This window comes from Phyllostomus hastatus, unplaced genomic scaffold, assembly GCF_019186645.2.
Source record: "Phyllostomus hastatus isolate PE091 unplaced genomic scaffold, TTU_PhHast_1.1 phas_contig_86, whole genome shotgun sequence".
Lineage (NCBI taxonomy): Eukaryota > Metazoa > Chordata > Mammalia > Chiroptera > Phyllostomidae > Phyllostomus > Phyllostomus hastatus.
Genome location: NW_025333977.1, coordinates 19370036 through 19389414, shown reverse-complemented (window position 1 = coordinate 19389414; position 19379 = coordinate 19370036). Strand labels below are relative to the sequence as shown.

Genomic DNA, 19379 nt, shown 5'->3' with positions numbered 1-19379 from the left:
GGTAAGAGGGAGATTCGTGTTGTGGTTGGAGCTGGAATAGAAATGATTGGCCCAGAGCCATGATCCGGTTACTTTGACTCCCTCTCTCCCACCTGTGGAGACCCTGAAGCATCTGCGCTAAACCCAATATGGCTCTAGAGAGATACAATTTGAAAACCCCATTAAAAACAGCCACATTTTAATCTTGAGGATGTTCAGGTCAAGAACCTAAGAGTCCATGCTTCATGGTCACTGACAGAAGCTGCATTAGGGTCTTGCCTCTCATTATGGGGCAATAGTAATGTTTGAGTTCTGTTTTCTGGAGTGTACTCAGCACAACTGGATTAAGGTTATTGGCAATAAAAATTTATTTTTTAAAACATTTTAGGAGGGATAATTTGCCATGGAAAGTTAGTTTATAATATGTATTATTTCTGAGACTACAATTCAATGATGTATGAGTTAGCATACATAGCTAAAGGTGCAATTATTTGTTTTCCTGAGACAGAGATTTCAATATACTGTTACCACTGTTAAATTGTTTTAACAAATTAATGGCTAAAATTTTACTGAAATAAAATGTAGTTTATCCATTAGGCACATATTGTACATATAGTACAGTTCCTGCTTTTCTTTAAAATATTTTACTTTCTCATATTTAAGGTATTCTGTTCTTTATTCATTTATTTTAGCAATATTTTTCAATAAGTATGTATCAAATACCTATGATACCAAGTATTGTACATGGTGCTTTAGATTATGTTAGAGAAGAAAAATGATTCCTGTCAGCTAACAAATGTCCAGGTATTTTTGCATGTGTCAGTAGAGCTGGGTTTGAATCTCCATTCCAACATCTGTCTGGCCTTGGACAAGATGCTTTGCTTCTGTTATTCTACTGTCTGCCTGTGAAAACCAAGGTGATAATTGTGAGAACTGAAAGACATGATGGCACAGAACCTCGTATCCACGCGGCACATGCTAGCGTTGTGAAATAAGGTGGTTGGGTTTTTTCAGTTTTTCTTTATGGAGTTAATTAGGAAAAAATGATCCAGCAAACATATTTTATAAAGTACTTTTGATTAATGAATGTTTCTGTTTGACTACATTTGAGCTTATACAAATATTTTATAAAATTAATTCATGGAATTTTTTTTTCAAGTCCAACACATTCCAGTTAATGGATGACTAGTGGAGACTTGTGATTCACTAGACCATAAAGCATATGCATTTATGTATTTGTTCATTATAATATGTATTTGCATATTCATAGGCAAAAATTTGTCAGGGTTTGGTTTCAATGATGGCTTCATATTAGCCGTTCCTGAGGTGTCCAGTCTAGACAAAAATAAACATAAGCAACAGGAATTTCCTTCCTCTAGAGTATTTTCATAAACATTTACAAATTTGGGTGATGACAATTAGAAGCTCTGCTATTCTGTGCAATTTTTTGATAGGATGTGTGTTTATATTTCATCCAATGCCTTTTGTCCTCTTTCAGTATGTATGTTTCTCCAAAGCTGCTCCACTGAATAGCTGCATATTGCTAAAATTCATTCCTATTAATTCATACTCTGTGTCCCTTAACACAGAAACCATTAACTTCAGCATATGATTATACTATAGTTCTTTTACCCTCAAGTTTTCCCTAGTTCTTTGTCTGTTTAATTGGAGTATTTTGTGTGTGTGTGTGTGTCGGGGGGTTGCTGGTGTTTTATCCTATAAGGAACAAATCTTCAGTTATTGGCTAATATAATTTTAGCTTCCTTGGTGCCATAAATGAAAATACTATTCAGTGTACATACAGATAGCATAATATTTGACATAAATTTCTGTGCTTGTTTTATAGAAGACCAAGCCTGAAGATTAATAGACTTGGTCTTTATAAAGCTCTGTAGCAAATAAAGAACCTCAACTCTAGGTTCTGGGTTCACACACAACACTTCCCAAACCAGGTTTATCAACAGAATCACCTGAAGAGCTTCCCCCACCCCCTTTTTCTTTTAAAGCACAAATTCCCAAAATTTATTAGTAGGATGGAGTACTATCCACTAAACCCTCCCTTCCCTTCCCTGCCCCTATGCTCCCCTTTTGTTTTTGCGCCTGGGTGAGTGAGGGAGCCGCCAGCTTTAGAGTTGCTCTTTTGACCTATGCAGTTCAGCCATTACCATTGTATAGGGAACGTATGTTCATGTTGTTCGTTAGCACTAAAAGGACATTTTTATTCTTTGTAGCAGAATTTTAAAGTATACCACAAAGTACAGTTGTGTATAAACAGCTCTCTGATCAATGTATGATGTACTCCATCGTACTTTGTTTTAAATACGCTCACTGTGGATATGAAGAATCATATTTAGAGGTTAGAGAATTTTTACTTGTTGAAATTGTGACTTTCTCACATAATATGGTAATGTGACACTGTTTTATTGAGCAAGGTGGACTTACAACTTGCTTAAAAACAAATGAAAGGAACAGTTAAACTATAGGCCAAAAAAAAGCATACAGATGTCGTTTCTATGTAAAAAATACTTGAGTATTTAATGTTTGAATGTTTCGAAGCCTGATGCTGATGTTTGACATATAAAATGTAGTAAGTAAATATTTATTGAAATGTCATAACTACTTTGGAATAGGCTAAAATCCCTTTTTTATACCAGAATCCTGAAGACTGATAATTTTTAGAATTGCCAAATGTTTGTTTACTAGAAATATGCTGTGAAATACACTCACATGCACAATGAAACCTGGACAATCTAGACACCGAGTTTTTTTTTCTTTAAATAGTAAAGCTGAAACGTCGTTACAGGTATGAAGAAACTGAAATCGGACATTTTTTATTAAAAAGTCATAAAAATTTCTCTTGGAATGGTCTGGATTTATGTTTTATTAATTTGCATCTTACACTCGGATTACATTTTAGCAGCAAAGACAATGGTTGTGAAAAAGAGAAGGCTTGCTTTGGATAATGTGAGACTGCAGAATTATGTTAAATGCAGTTTGACAAAAACATTGCTATGGAGTTAGAACATGAAAATTGAAAAGAGCATAGATATAAAAGACAAGAGTTCAGAAAAAATGATGGCATGGTTAGGAGGAATAGTCAAATGAGAACTGACGGATTTCTTCTCTTTAGTAGGGGGAGGGAGGTGTTGATGCATACAGATGTAGCAAAGGGTGATTACTGGAAAGGTTAAGGTAAAAAAATACTCTGATACTGTCTCTCCCAGAAATTTAAATATATTTTAAATGTATACATATAGGCTTGGAATGGGGAGGGGACATAGATAGAAGGTAAATGTGTGGCAAGAAGAGCTATGTTTGGGAGGAAGTATTTTAAAACATCAAACTATTGGGTATATAACTCAAAGTGTTGGTTAATATTAGAAATGAGTTACATGTAATAGCAAAGTGTCATATCACTGTTCATGAGATAGCAAAAGTAGAGAATATGGTAGCTTGAATTTAGCTATATTAGTGAGAGAAAGGAAACACTATAACTGGAAAAGATGAGAGGCAGAGGCATATTCTTTTAAATTCAAGTAAGGCTAACTGAAATGTTTACTAAATTGGGAAACTTGATGTTGTGGAATGTTCGGTCAGCAGCGTTAAGAGAAGTCAGGATCACAGAAGGGTGCGTGCAAAAACTCCCTCCCACTCAGCCAGCTAGTCAGATGTTTGTGCTCGACAGAGTGTTGGTATGGTAATTAACAGTGTGGATAGTAATTCTTAAAAATATATACACAGCCTTCTTTCAAATGTAACTGATTTTAAGAAGATTCTTTTTTTCCTTATCCGACAGGGATATAGCTAGTGCAATAAAAGAACTTCTTGATACAGTGAATAATGTCTTCAAGAAATATCAATACCAGAACCGCAGGGTAAGTTTACTAGAAGCCTTGCACACTGCCATCCCAGTTGGGTTTATACCTAGTTGTTTTATAGAATTAAATACAAGACGGTTCGATTACTGGAAATGATCTCCTGTCTTTGGCTTTTGTGTTACTTCTCTTTTCTTTCTTAGTATTTTTAATTTTTTTTTTATGTCTCATAGGCACTTGAACACCAAAAGAAAGAATTTGTAAAATATTCCAAAAGTTTCAGTGATACTCTTAAAACCTATTTTAAAGATGGCAAGTAAGTACTTTTATGTATTTAAAACCTTCTCTTTTAGTTTTTATTGATTGATTTGAAAGTGAGGAGGAAAGAGACAACAGTTTAAGTGTTGTTTCACTTATTTATACATTCACTGGTTGATTCTTGTATATGCCCTGACCAGGGATTGAACCTGTAGCCATGGCATATTGGGAAGATGCTCCAACCAACTGAGTTACCTGGCCAGGGTGATCCTTCTCTTTTTCAAAAAAAAAAAAAAAAGATCTGATTTTTTTTATTTTTAGAGAGAAAGGAAGGGAGGGAGAAAGAGAGGTAGAGAAACATCAATGTGTGGTTGCCAGTTGTGCATACCCCACTGGGGACCTGGCCCACAACTCAGGCATGTGTCCTGACCAAGAATCAAACCAGCGACCCTTTGGTTCATAGGCCAGCACTCAGTACACTGAGCCACACCAGCCAAGGCCTTCTCTTTTAAAATTAAATAAATTACGTGGTTTATATGATACTAAAACCATATAAATTAAGCCCTTTTAGTGTATTGTTAATACTTACATCAACTACTAAGATAAGCTGTTAGAAATGAAAGTGAATGGTGGATAACCCAGTCATACCAGTCTAGACCAGTTGTTGGTAGACTTTTTCTGAAGAGGGCCCAATAGCAAATATTTTGACTTGGTGGGCTTTGTGGCAGCTTCCCTCCTCACCTGTGCTGTTGCAGTGAGTGTGAAAGCAGCCATAGATAATAAGGAAACAAGTAAGCACTATGGCCATTTTCTAATAAAACTTTCTTTATAGGCACTGAAATTTGCATTTTGTGTAATTTCCACCTGTCACATTATACTATTCCTTTGTATGTATTTTTTATTTTACCATTTAAACAACATAAAAGTATTCTTAGCATGCAGTTCATACAGAAACAAGGTAAGATTTGGCTTATTGGCCCAATTTTCTTAGTAGCATCAGAATCCCTTGTAGGGCTTGTTAAAGCACAAATTGCTTTTGGGTTCCATACTGAAAGTTTCTTATTGTTGAGGATGGCCCCAAGAATCTGCATGTTATTTCTAAGAAATTTCCAGATGATACTCATGCTGTATGTCTGTTAAGAGCTGCTGCATTAAAGTTAATGGTTCTCAACCCTGTTTGCATATTAGATTCTCCTGGGTTCAGTTTTTTAAAATCCCAATGGGATTTTGCAATGAATTTTATTCACTTACTTTTAGAGAGATGGGAAGGGAGGGAGAAAGAGAGGGAGAGAAACGTCAATCAGTTGCCTCCTGTATGCACCCCTGGCCAGGGACTAACCCCGCAACCCAGGCATGTGCCCTGACTTGGGAATTGAACTGGGGACCATTCTCTTTGTGGGACGATGCCCAACCCACTGCACCACCCCAACCAGGGCTGTAATAATATTTTTAAAATAATACTGCATTAATGTGATCTATTGATTTTAAAGCTATTTTTAATTGTTCAAATAGGTCAAACCATTTACATTTATATTATGAACTAAAGATACTGAGTTAAAGTATTAATGATTTTTTATTCCATTCTACTACTATTTAGGTTGTCTATGGGAAATGCTTCAGTTTAGTAAGCTGGCAGGTGTGTTCTGAAAATAAACTTACATCTGTTTTTCCTTGATCTCCTCTGCTAAACCCAAATAACCAAAAACACATTAAAAGAATAATTTACACATTGGGATCGTTATTTCTGACTCTAATTAATTAAGAATTACCAGAAAAAGTACATTAAAAGGTAGAAATTCATGTAGAGCCAAATTTTCATTCATCTGAAATTACTTTCAGTCTAGAATGACTTGGGTTCAACATTTAAAAGTCCCAGTGCCTTTGCCCCAAAATTATTTTTAACAGTTCAGACAGGCATGTGGATTGTTCAGGCTTCCTTCCATTACTTTTTCTTCATTCAGCACTTCTTTAAATTACAATTACAATTGTGTATGAATAATGTGCCGGGAGTTTTGTACCTGTTTCCTCAAACTGGAAGTTATTACTACAGCCTGATCTTTGAGCTGTCTTTCAATAGGGGGATAAATTTGCATTGATTCAACTTAATTCCTCAGCGTTCCTCTTTTTTAAGAAATGCCTGGAATGGAAATAAAGTCTTTAGCTATGCAATTAAAGAACTGGTAAGGCCACATAATGGGGCATCAGTTCTGTCTTACTTAGATACATGGAGGTGGCCTGATAGTAAATGTGGGATAACACAGCATAATTTTTTTAGAATATGTTTTTATATATTGTCAGCTCCAAAATATTGAAACCACATGATTATTTTGTTGAAAATAGATTGGGATGAATCATATTTGAAAGTAATTAACTTTTTCTTAAGTATTTATAATGCCCATTGACACTGAGACTGAGTGTAGTACTTTTGCAGATTTTATCTTGCTAACTTCTATGAAATCACAGCTGGAGAGTACATTTGAATCAGTTATTTGTTTGACCTATAAATAAACCCTGATGGTTCAGGTGCCACCTGTCATTAGCAGCCCTCCAACACCTAATTGCCAACCAGAGCCACTAGGGGTCAGTAATTCCTAGTTTCAAATGATTGAGGACCATTGAATTCCAATCTGAAATACAAGTTATGATACTCCATACTGACTCACCTTTTATTCCCCAAATTATTTCATCGCTACTGTTAATATAGATATTTATAAATAATGAATTTTTGTATAAAATTAATGCTTGTTCTTTTTTTTTCTTTGAACAGGGCAATAAATGTGTTCATAAGTGCCAACCGACTAATTCATCAAACCAACTTGATACTTCAGACCTTCAAAACTGTGGCCTGAAAGTTGTATATGTTGAGAGATGTACTTCTCAGTGGCAGTATTGAACTGCCTTTATCTGTAAATTTTAAAGTTTGACTGTATAAATTATCAGTCCCTCCTGAAGGGATCTAATCCAGGATGTTGAATGGGATTATTGCCATCTTACACCATATTTTTGTAAAATGTAGCTTAATCATAATCTCACACTGAAGATTTTGCATCACTTTTGCTATTATCATTCTTTTAAGAATTATAAGCCAAAAGAATTTACGCCTTAATGTGTCATTATATAACATTCCTTAAAAGAATTGTAAATATTGGTGTTTGTTTCTGACATTTTAACTTGAAAGCGATATGCTGCAAGATAATGTATTTAACAATATTTGGTGGCAAATATTCAATAAATAGTTTACATCTGTTAAACATTTCTTTACTTGAAAAAACGGATGCATATATATGTGAATATATATATGATCAAAAGACCAAGACTACTTGGGTTAATATCTAAAGAACTACTAATAGGAGCTTATTAGCAGTTTATCAGATAATAAAGCAGCACAAAAAAAAATTGGGGGGAGCTGTTCCTTACTCACTCTGGGCAAAAAGTAGTCAATGGAAGTATTTTTTTAGTTAATTATATATAGGGTACTGAATATTTTTCCAGCCTGCTTTAAGATACATATGAGAGAGATGGCAATTTGTAGTGTCTTTACACTATAACGCCACTTTTGAACTCTATGACTATGTAAAAACAAGTCTTTCTTGTGTGCTAGGCCCTAATAAGCTTTGTACCTTTTTTCTCCAAAATAGCCACAACTAATAGTGATTTGAAGCTATACCAATGCTAGTTGGTTTGAAATTGTCGTGAGTGCTGATAATAGTATACGCTCTTTAAATATATATAGTTCTAAGGAAATTATGTATCAAACATTCATGTTAAGCATTTTCGTTTTTCAGTTATGAAATAAAGGAAAGATAAGAATTTGTTTATCTTTTATAAAGATTTTAAATGTTGAACTAAATTTCTGTTGGCAATATAATTTTTTGTTATAATGCAATTTAGTTATTTTTAAAACTTTTCTTCATTTTTAAAAAGATTGTTAAAGAATTACTATCATTGGCGCTAGAAAAGGAAATTGTCCTGTCAGATGGATATAGGAAATATGTAGAAAGAAGCAAAAAGACAGTAGACTACTGGATGAAATCTCATACTTTATGGACATTTTACTGAATTGATTTTTTTTTCTTTTAAGATAATAGCCAGTAAAATAAATAGAATTGGTGATATTAATACTATTTATTTTTGACATAAACTGTTACTTACTCTTGGAAGTAGATGGTCATTTGCAAAATAGACATTAATACATGAAAAATATATAATTATTTTTTATGAGCAGTAGACTTTTCTAACATAAACCAGTACTTTTTATTCCACTATCTAGTATCTCTGGCTTTGGTTTTCCTGATATTTACCTCCAGAAAGGAGGCTTATTCTTGGGATAGTTCAGTTTCTTACATAATCCTAGAAGGACTGAATTCAGGTCAGTGAGGAAAGGGCTGGTGTGGCCCTGGACAGAAACATCTCTAGAGAACAGAAAGGTGGCTCCCAAGGAAAGGAAGACAAGGAGACATGCTGAGCACCTTCTCTGTGTGAAGCACTATTCTAGATGTATTAATTTAATTCTCCCCACAGTCCTATGATTTGGCTATGTGCCTTGCCTTGGAGAAAACGAAGAAAGCTTAGGTTACAAGAGATGGTAACAGCTGGAGCCATGGTTTGATTCAGCGTTTGTTTCCAGACTCCATTCTCCTTGCACAAAACTACTTCATCCATTGCCAAAAATGGACCTTGTTTGGAATACTGATTCCCTAACACCAGGCTGACAGAGCTCTCCTTGGTCCACGGGGAAGTCAGAGAAGCTAGGACAATGTGATGTCTTTTTTTAGAAATCTAAATTTTATTTTAAAGGGTCACTCTTATTTGGTGATGATGGCTATTTTTTAAATGTTTAAAATGTCCCCTCATACTTCCTTTAAACGAAATGACAAAATCGTAGATGGTAGTCTTTTTTTTTTAATAACCACATTTTAGTAACTGTATTAGGCAAAACACGAGATTAACAACCCAAGATCAGTCTCTTCTAATTATTTTTTAACTTTTTATGGAAATGTTTTTAAATGTACAGAAAATCGGTAAAAATAAGACTAGTACAAAGAACATTTATACATCTTTTAACCAGATTTACCCATTACTGAGGTGTTGCCATTTTTATTTTAACATTCGCTTGTTTATTTTCCCTCCCTGAAGTCTCCTTTACTCTGGCTCTTCCCTGTGACCCCTTTTGTCTTTCATGGCATTAATGTAATATGTTTTTGAAGGACACAGTCTTCTGTCTCCTCTGCCCCCCTTTTTGGGGTCTCATCATTAGATTCAGGTTATGCACTCCAAGAATACCAACCACGTTGGTGTCACATCTGCTCGTCATTGGAGATGTTAATTTTGGTCACCAGGTCGGGGTGTTGTTCACTTTCTCCAAAGTGTAGTTACTGGTTGTTTTTCTTTTTATCATGCTTGTAATGAAGAATCTGTGGGAGATTCTTTTAAGTCCATGGTAACAACAGTATTTTTTCCCCCAGGATTTAACATCCACTGATGATTCTTGCTCATTCTTTCTTTGTTTGGATAGCTGGAGGATGATTTCCCAGTTCCAGCATTTCTTCCTCATGTACCAGTTAGCACTTAGCATTCTGCTGTGAGCAGGAGCCCTCCTTTCTCCTTCACCCATCCCTGTGTGCCCACGTGAGTTTTTATATTAGCTATTGCTCTAAACTCCTGGTTTTCTATTTTCTTAATGGCTTGTGTTTCACTACTTAACTTCGGTGCTCAAATTCTTTGGTGCTTAAATTGTCTTAGATTTGGCCAGCAGGAGCTTCTTCATTCTGGCTCCTACTTCCTTGTATCTGCTTTTTTTTTAATTATTTTTTTAGCACATTATTTTAAATAAAAGATGCTCCAGGATCTGGAATCAGCAATTTTTTCAGGGAATCCTTGGGAATGAAAAATACATAGATCTGTCTGGCTGTTGGGCATGCTTATCATTACTCGGTGTTTTGCTGCGGCTCGGCCTCTTCAGCAGACGGAACTAGGAAATGTTCATACACACAAATACACACGTACACATGCATGTTACATGGGCTCCCATCCATATTTGGTTTTAGAAATCACGCATTCACACTAATACCTCCAATTTCAACCCATCCTCATAGGGTTCTTTCCTTCCTTCCTCATCCCATATTTCTGTGTCCCTTCTTCCCAGGAATCCTGGCTCCCCAAAAAGTCTGTCAGTATATTCACTTGTTTAGTCCTATGATTCATCTAAAGTAGTTTTTTCCTGCTTCTGCCTATATCACTGTAAAATACACGCTTAAAAGCCTATAAGATTGTATTCTCTCCCTGTCTGTACCCTGCCCAAGACTAAGGATATATGGCTATATTCCGTATTCATAAATTATTTCGAGTCATTCTTTTTTTCTCTTTCACTGTGATTATTTGTTGGAAATAAATCGGGTTCATTTGTTTCAGTTTTCTTCCAAGTTTAAGGTCCCTCCCCCCCAAACTTCCCATCTTTAATTTTATTTTTTATGTATTGAACATTAGCACGCTTCTAAAAGTCAGAACTGTACGAGGGCATACAGAGAGAAGGGTCACTCATTTTCTGCCCAACTCCGGCACCACCTTGTAGGTATCCAGCTTCTCTGTTTTTTCCCATGTTTCTTTTTTGGAAGAAAAGCAGTAAATTTGTTTTCTGAGTCCCTCTCTTTCTTGCACAAAAGGTGGCATACAGGTAGGGACACCATTCCTGGTTTGCCTAGGACTGAGAACTTCCTTGGGATACAACTTTCAGATAAAGCTAAAAGTGGACAAGTCAGGTAAACATAGGGTCGGTCCTTCTCCACACATGCTCTTTAAAAAAATAACTATCGATGAGTAATTTATATCCCATAAAATACATCATATATATCCTTTTTAAAACAAAACTATTGAGCTATGTAATTCAATGCCACACAATTCACTCATTTTATGAGTTGTGCATTCCAACCACAATTCAGTTTTAGAATATTTCCATCATTCCAGTAAAATTCTTCACGCCTGGTTACAGTTAATCCTTGTTCCCACCTCACCCTGGCAAGGAAGAGCTACTTTCCATCTAGAGTTTTCTGGGCATTTCATGTAAATAGAATTATACAGTGTTACCTTTTGAGCTCTGGTTTCTTTTACTTAGCATGATGTGTTTGAGGTCCATCCATGTCATTGCATATATCAGCATTTCTATCTATTATTGCTGAATAGTATTCCATTATTTGAACTATGCATGTTTGTTTGGAAGTTGATGGGCATCTGAGTTGCTCCCTTTTTGGCTGTGATACATCATGCTGCAGTGAACATTCAACTGCAAGTCTTTATGTGGACATGGTTTTCATTTCCTTTTAGTGAAATTGTTGGGTTGTATGATAAATTTATATTTAACTTTTTAAGAAGCTGTCAAAGTGATTTCTAAGTGGCTGTATCATTTTACATTCCCACCAGCAACATAGAGTTCTTGTTTCTCCACATCTTCACCGAAATTTGGGAAAAACTGTTTATAGACATTCTTGCAGATACAAAGTGGTATCCTGTGGTTTACATTTGCATTTCCCCAATGATGAATGAAGTTGAGCACTTTTTCATGTGCTTATTAGCTGTTTCACATACATGCTTTTATTAACTTTGCATTTTTCACTAAACATCTGTAGTAACTGCTCCATGCCAGTTCATAGATCTATCTCCCCCCTCTTGCCCTCCCCTCTAGATGCTCAGTGTTCCATGGCATCTAAGTACCTTATTTTATCCTATCAATCCACTATGCTCAGGCATTTAGGTGGTACTCGATACTTTGCAAAATAACAAATGTTACAGTAAATGATCTTACCCATTTCCGTTTTGTTTGAGGCATACCTTCAGAGTAGATTCCTAGAAGTGGAGTTACTAAGTTAAAGGACATATGCATGTGTGGCTTTATTAGGTAATTGCCGAATTCCTTTCCATAAAGGTGGTAGCAATTCAGATCCCACAAGGAATGTGTGAGACTGTTTCCCCAAAGTTTCAATAGCAATATATTGTCAAGCTTTTGAGTTTGGCCAATCAGATGGTAAGAAATGATATCCCGTTATAGCTTTAACTTTCATTTCTCCTGTAAGTGAAGTTAAAATTCATATGTAAGGACCACTTTTATGTCTTTCTGTGATTTTGATTTTTCTGTTTTTGTCATACAAACTTTTAAAATTTTATTGTAGAAAAATGTATCAGTTCCTTTATGAAACCATCAGGGCTTGATGCTTTCTTGTGGAGTAACTCCTTGATAACTTTTTCTTTTATGCAGATTGTTTTCTTTAATTGTACAGGAGTCATTTTGCTGTATTTTTCTAAGAAAGTATCCATATCTAGGTATTCAGATGTATTTCCATTGAAGTGAGTGAAAAATTTTTTATGTTTTAAGTTTCTTCTCTAGCAATAGCTACATCTCGTTATTTCTTATTCTGTATATTTGTACTTTGCCCCCTTTTTGTTAAATTAGCACATTCTTTGTTGATATTTTTGTTTTTACAGGATTTTACTCACTAATTTGATGAACTTTTCTTTTTCTCTGCGTCTACTTTCAAATGTTCAAATGTTAATTTCTGTTCTTGTATTTTATTATTTCTTCCATGGGCTTTCTTTTGTTTTACTTTGTTTTAGGCTCTTTCAGATGGAAATACAATTAATCTTCATTTTTTTATTTATATAGGTACTTAGTGCTGTGAAATTTTCTCTGATCACTGCTTAGAATGCATTCCGTAGATGTATTTATCATTTTCAGAAATTCTGTAATTTTTGTTTGTATTTTCTATTTTGTGTAAGAGTTAAGTTTATTAGAATAATTTCCAAGTGGAAGAGCTTTTTTGGTTGCATTATTTTCTATTTTTATTGCATTATAATTAGCAAGTAGTTTGTAATAACTTTATATAGTACCTGCTGATATTTTCTGTATGCCCTAATATATGATCAGGTTTTTGGATATCTCTGTAAATGTTTCAAACATGCTTGAGAAGATTGTGTATTCTCTATTATAAGGATGTAGTATTTAAGATAAATCCAGAACATATATCCTTACTTTTTTTTGTTTACTGACATGTGTTGTACTGCGAATGAAAGTGTCTATTCATGGTGTGTTCCTCTGTTTCTCCTTGCCTCTCTTCTAGTATTTGTTTTATATAGGTGGTTTTTTGTGTTATTTGTTGTATAGGAACTCATGCCTGTTATATCCTAAATGTGAAATGTGGATTTTAACATTATAAAGTGTCTTTTTGTCTAGTTTAATGTTTTTGAAGTTTGTCTTTTTACCTTGAGTTAAACCCATTCACGTTTGATGAGATGACTGTCATGTGGGCTTAATTCTGTACATTATTTGTTATAATTACTCTGTGTGTTCTTTTCTTTTTAGTGTGGCTACTTTGTTGTTTTAAAACAGTTCCTTTTGGTGTTTAGGAAGGTTTATATTTTATCCTTGTGGCTTTGGATTAATATTTTATAGGACTGATAATCCCTTTTTTTCTCTTGTCCTGTCTGGTATGTCAGGTTAAAATATATCCTGTAACCCTCACCTGTTACCTGAGTGAGAGTCAGTGTTCTTTTTCTACATTTTTCTTTTTCTCTCCCATGTCTCATATTCTTTGCATTTTCCTACGTTATCAAAACATATCCTACCACCTCTGGTCCCACCGTTGCTTCAGTCTGAACAGTACAATTAAATAGACAAAGTGCTCATGATTAGTGCTTTTACCTAAGTTTTCTCAATTATCTAGGTTAGACGAAATTTATTCTTTAGTAGCTTTCATTATATATATATGTATGTATACATACATATGTGTATGCATATTTATATAATCTCTGTATGTTCAGTCTCTGTATGTTCTTGTATGTTCAATATTACTTTCCTGTAGTCTTGATACTTAAAGGATATCTTGGCTGTCTATATCATGTTTGGTTCACATTTCCTTTCCTTGACTTTCTTGAAAATGTAGCTTCACCTTTGCCTTGGTTTGTACAGGGTGAGGCAAAAGTGGGTTTACAGTTCATAAGGACATTCTACAATAATTAATAACAATAATACAAAAATAACTCTGGGTTTCACCTACGACAGTAACCCTATGCTTCTTGCACCGCCCTGTGTGTTGCTTTGAACAGCCCAGTGTCAGTCCAGTTCTCATGCCTTTACATTATCTTTTTGCCAGGAAATCCTGAAAAAAATTTTTTTTAATTTTCAGAGTCCAGAAGTTTTATTAGCATATATACCCGAATTGATCATTCCAGGTACCAATTTTCCTGGTACTTTGATGGGCCCTTTCTCCGTGTGGATTGAGGTCTTCCTTTATTTCTGGAAAGTTTTATTGGATGACAGTTTTCTGTATTAATTCCATTCCATTGTTTTCGTCCTGGAACATCAATTAACATATGTTGAGCTCTCTTGGCTTGTCTTCTGTTTTAACCACTTTCAAACCTTTTTAACATTTTGCTCTATTTTGTTTTCATTTCTCTTGGTTGTAGTTTCCTGCTTTTTTTTTCAAGACTCTTTTATTAAATTTTTATCCAAATCTACCTTCTCAGGCATGTTTGAATTTAATCTTGATTTCTGATACAATTTTTTTTCTTTCTTGCACTCAACCAGTTCTCATTACTCCCTGTTTTTGTTTTTCTTTTCATAGTACTTCTGAATCAAGCTAGTTTTTTCATATGCCATATGTTTACTTGACGATATTTTATTTATTTAGGGCATGCTGATAAAGTTTTACTTACCTCCTCAGAGGTTTTTTTTTGGAGGAAAGGTACTTTCAGCAGCAGAAATGTGTTGATGTTGGGGAAAGAAAGCTCACAGTGCCTTTTCGGGTTTTTATCACCATCAGATACTTAATTTGCCCTTCTATTTTCTTCGCTTCTACCACTTCATTCTTTTCTGGATACAATGATTCATCAAAGCCGCCACCTCCAGTCCTGCCTCTTCCGTGTATCTCGTCCTGTGAACTATCAAAGTCAACTGCCTATGATCAGCGTTTTGGTTTAGTGTTGCACTTTCTCCTTCTAGAGATGATTGTACCTTTATTTTTCCCAAGTCCTCTGTCCTTTCTACTCCTTTCCACGGAGTCTCTTAAACTCCTCTTTACTTACTCTCCTCCCTTGCAGGCTTGCCAGCAGTAGGAAAGTGTGACAATGGGGGAGTTTTTCTTCCCCACTTAAAGGGGATCTGAAGGTTGTAGCGATTACTCTCTCCTGACACTGAAAGCACAAGTCCTCTAAGGTTTAATGTATCATTGAAATTATCATTTCAGCTCAGAGGACACGGGGGCATACTGAGAATCAGACACCCATCCTTATTCTCCAAACCTGAAATTTCCTTTCTCAGTTTCTGAAATAATTTTGCTGATTTGTGAACTCTGAATTTCCTGAAACTTATGGACTGAAAGACTGGTCCTTAGGGGTAAATCATTGCCTGGTGTTTTGTGTGGGTGGACAGATCCAGGAAAAAGCTGGGGGCTCCCCTCAGTTCTGTCTGTCCCCTCCCATCCGCAGCCCTAGTAGGAAACATGCTGCTTTGCACTTTCCCTGGTCTTGGCACTCTGGGGGCTCATTTGCCAGTGACTTGGGATACACGTTTCTGTTCTGAGAAAGTTGTAAAATGGCATATTCATGTTGGCTAGAATGGAATGCTTACTCAGAGACTTTAAATTAAATAATGTGGCTGTTGAATCCAGTGAACTATGCAAATTGTGATAAGTGACAGAGTAGTATGAATTTGGAGTAAAATCTAGTGTTGTAAATGGGTAAATTCACACTAGTCTGCCATAAGCTTATGTCTTAAACAATAACAACTTATTTTTCCCACAGATCTGGAGGCTGGAGGTCAGACCAGGATGTCAGCATAGTCAGGTTCTGGTGAGGGCTCTCGCCCTGGCTTGTAGATGGCCACCTCCTCACTGTGTTTTCCTACGGCCGAGAAAGACTGACCCAGTAAGCTCTCTGGTGTCTTACAAGGGCACTAATCCGTCATGAGGGCCCCATCCTCATGACCAAGTGACCTCCAAAAGTTCCCATCTGCAAATACCACATTGGGCGTTGAACCTTTAATATAGGAATTCTGGGGACCATGATTCAATCTACAGCATTCAAGAAATTGCCTGCCCAGAGTATGAAATTCACAACTTATGGGGCAAGTAAAATTTGATACCATAGTTGAAAAGAAGTGTTCTTGAAGAATGACAAAAATAAGTTGTAGAACTAGAAGAACTAACTGTAAAAATCTGAATTTAGAATTTAATTTACATGTGGAATATCCCATTGTCTTTGAAATGTGATGGTGACATCACTAATGAGGTCAGTCATTACAGTAAGTTGGATTCTGAATATAAAATTGTCTAAATTTTTGATTTTACAAATAAGTAGTGTTTTGACTGCACACCTTCCAAAGTTATGGCTTGCCAAACAAGTAGGCCTAAAAGAAAGATGAAATGTAGTTCATTTTGGTTGAAATATAAATAGGACTAATGAATGAGATTTGTTAAATAATTTTGTTGACATTATAATGTTACAGAATACACCCTCTTCCTAAAACACAAAATTATTCAGAGACCAAAAGAGGAAAGACAACCAGCATGGTGCTTACCACTTGGCAGGCACTTCCTAAATAATGAAAGAATGACTCATTAGACTACCTTTGCTTCAGTAATATCAAATATATGTTAAGTGTAGAAAATCTGGAGAAGATTAAGAAATGAGTAAAAGTGTTCATGAAAAAGGGCTTTTTCTATTTTCTTGTAGAGTAGCAGGGCAAAGAATCAGGGAAGACAATGCTATAAACTATTGAACCTTCAGATGTCTTAAGGAAGACCTGAGATAGATGCTAAAATTAATACTAAAACAAAGGAGGGACAAAGCTCATGGGATAAAAGAACACAGATGTAAAACGAGTTTCCATAATACACATCTCAGCTATAAGAAAAGAAATTAGAAGAACAGAAAGTCCTAGAGGACAATTCTAAATAGCATTACCTTATAAATATACTAAAATAATAACATTACCCATCGCTTCTCGGCCTTTTGGCTAAGATCAAGTGTAGTATCTGTTCTTGCCAGTTTAAAATAACCTGACCTTATACATGTACTAAAATGTTTCACTCTGCATGACATAATTGAGATACTTCTTGTTTTGTAAAGATGCTAAATAAAAGAGCAAATAGCGCTTCATTAAAGATCTCTCTTCACCTCAGCACGTTGCCTAAAAAGCTACAAATTGTCAACAGGACATTGTTCTAAATGGAATTAGAAATTATATAGGTTGAATCCCAAACGAGCTAAGATTTCTGTGGGGGGAAATGGCTGCATACTGGTCTACTTCACCTGCTTTCCTGATTGGCACTTGCATTTAGCTTCTTCATAAATTTATGTATTTTTCTTTTGTATTTATTATGCTTTTTCCAAAAATTGTTTTAGAGAGTTTTTACGATTTTGACAGTTTGACATTTATATTTTGAGAAAAGTGCTAAGCTTTTTCAAGCATGTGTTACTAAGGTCTTTGAGAAAATAAACCGAGTCATTTGATACCACTGCAGGGCAATAGCAGTCATCTTTCTAAATCAAATCAGCTATTCACACGCATATTTAATACCTCATTTTATTCTGTAATTATCCTACAGTGCCTTGTTTTGTGAGTATGGGTAGGAAGTTACTCTCTGCATAGCAGTATACTCACTAACCTACTTCTTACCTGTCTCCTTTCTCGATGGTACTTAGAAGCACTAGATGAGCCACCTCAGTTTCCTCCAGACTCTTGGAGGAGACTGCGTCACCCATGGTTGTTGCTGGAGGAAAGGGATCTTGGCTGTTTGAATGTGACCAGTCACACTGATTGGCATAGGAGTGGAAACCATCCAGGGGCAAAAAATTGCAGGTGAATGGCCTTTGAGATTGCTGATTCATAATTTGGCTTTGCTCAGTCATTGTGAGCCAGGCCACTTAAGATTCTTGTTTCGGCTTCTGAACTGGGTAATTGTAAAGACCAGTTGGCAGTGGGAGGGGAAGCTGAAGGAGTACAATGACGCTGTGAAGCAGAACGGGTGCCCATGGGTAACGTTGAGAGAGAGCAGGAACAGTAAGGATGAGGTGGGGAAATTGACCTGTGTGAGGGTCAGTTGTCAATTTGTAGTGAAAAGGTGTAGAAGCAAAAATAAAAAATGAAAAGAAAGAGCTGGAGAGTTTCTCAAGGTACATTTACTTGAAAATCCTAATTGATTGCTGTTAAAATAAAATAATCCAATTCCTAGCCTTCCCTGGTTGGGTTCCAGAATGACCTTCCAGTACTTGTCATAGTGTTAAATCAGACTTGGTGCTGCAGTCCCTTCCTGCTCTAGGAGTACCCTCTGTCTCTGTCTGTCTGTCTGTCTCTCTTCCCCCTCCCTCCCCTCCTCTTTAATGGCACTACAGAACAAATCCTCGTTCCTCTGCTATCTGAGTGAGCTTAGTTTTTATCATCAAAATAGCCTGATCTGTATTGCCTAATGGGTTTTAGGGTAATTCTATCTGCAGACTATTGATATTTAGGTATTCATTTATTTTCCTAATACCAAAATGTTATATTTATTTTCTTAATTTTTCCCTCCTTGTAGCTTAAATAAAAAAGCAAAGAAAACAGTCCCACATTCTGAACCCCTTCTTGATTGGACACCCCACCTGGCTGGTTCTCAGAAACCTCCGTCTAACAAGTCTAAAACTGCATTCATTGCTTACACCTTGCGTACTCTCTAGTATTTTCTAAAAAGACAAATGTCATCTTCCTAATTGTATTAGGTTACAGGTAACAAAACTTTACTGTTTAAGTAAATAGGAATTTTTTTTTAATGTAAGATCTAGAAAAAGGCAGTTGCTTAAATGTCTCCAGTGCTGATTAAATGTCTCCAGCACTGCCTTTCTGAGATTGTGTTGTCTTTTCCTCAGCTACTCCAGTCACGATGTCCACCTTCAGGGCAGGGCGAAGAAGAAGGGAGCTCCTCCCTATTCTACCATACACAACTAAAGCCTTTCCGGGACCCGCAACATGGATGACGTCAATGGCCAGAGTTGTGTTGTGTGTCCTATGGCCATTCCTGTGTGTAAGGGGAGCTAAGAAAAAGGCAGGCCATCTTGCCTGGTGTTAGACACAGCGTTCTATGTGAAACAAGGGTTTTGTTAGCAAGGAAAGAAAGAGATGTGGGTAGGAAACCCAAACTCCTTGCAAGACAGCTAGAGGAAAAAGATTAAATGTTGGTTCAGTGGCCTTTACAAGCCTCAGAAAAACGTGGCACTTGACCTTTTATAGAGCCACTCTTGACACATTAATTCCAAGAATTATAAGGAGGTTACGTATACTGGACCTAAGGAAAATGAGAGTCCAGC

General features: G+C 35.9%; 1 protein-coding gene and 1 pseudogene across 2 annotated transcripts in view; both read left to right on the top strand.

Annotated features, from left to right (window-relative positions):
* PDCD10 (programmed cell death 10) overlaps positions 1-7303 on the top strand; it is a 43707-nt gene extending 36404 nt beyond the window's left edge. For both annotated transcript variants that reach the window (XM_045851617.1, XM_045851618.1), the window contains exons 6-8: positions 3776-3854; positions 4028-4110; positions 6820-7303. In XM_045851617.1, the coding sequence (XP_045707573.1) occupies positions 3776-3854; positions 4028-4110; positions 6820-6901 (244 nt within the window). In that variant the 3' untranslated portion in view covers positions 6902-7303. The remainder of the gene's footprint in view (positions 1-3775; positions 3855-4027; positions 4111-6819) is intronic.
* A 9729-nt stretch (positions 7304-17032) lies between these two features.
* LOC123827662 lies at positions 17033-17154 on the top strand (annotated as a pseudogene).
* The last annotated feature ends 2225 nt before the right edge of the window (positions 17155-19379 follow it).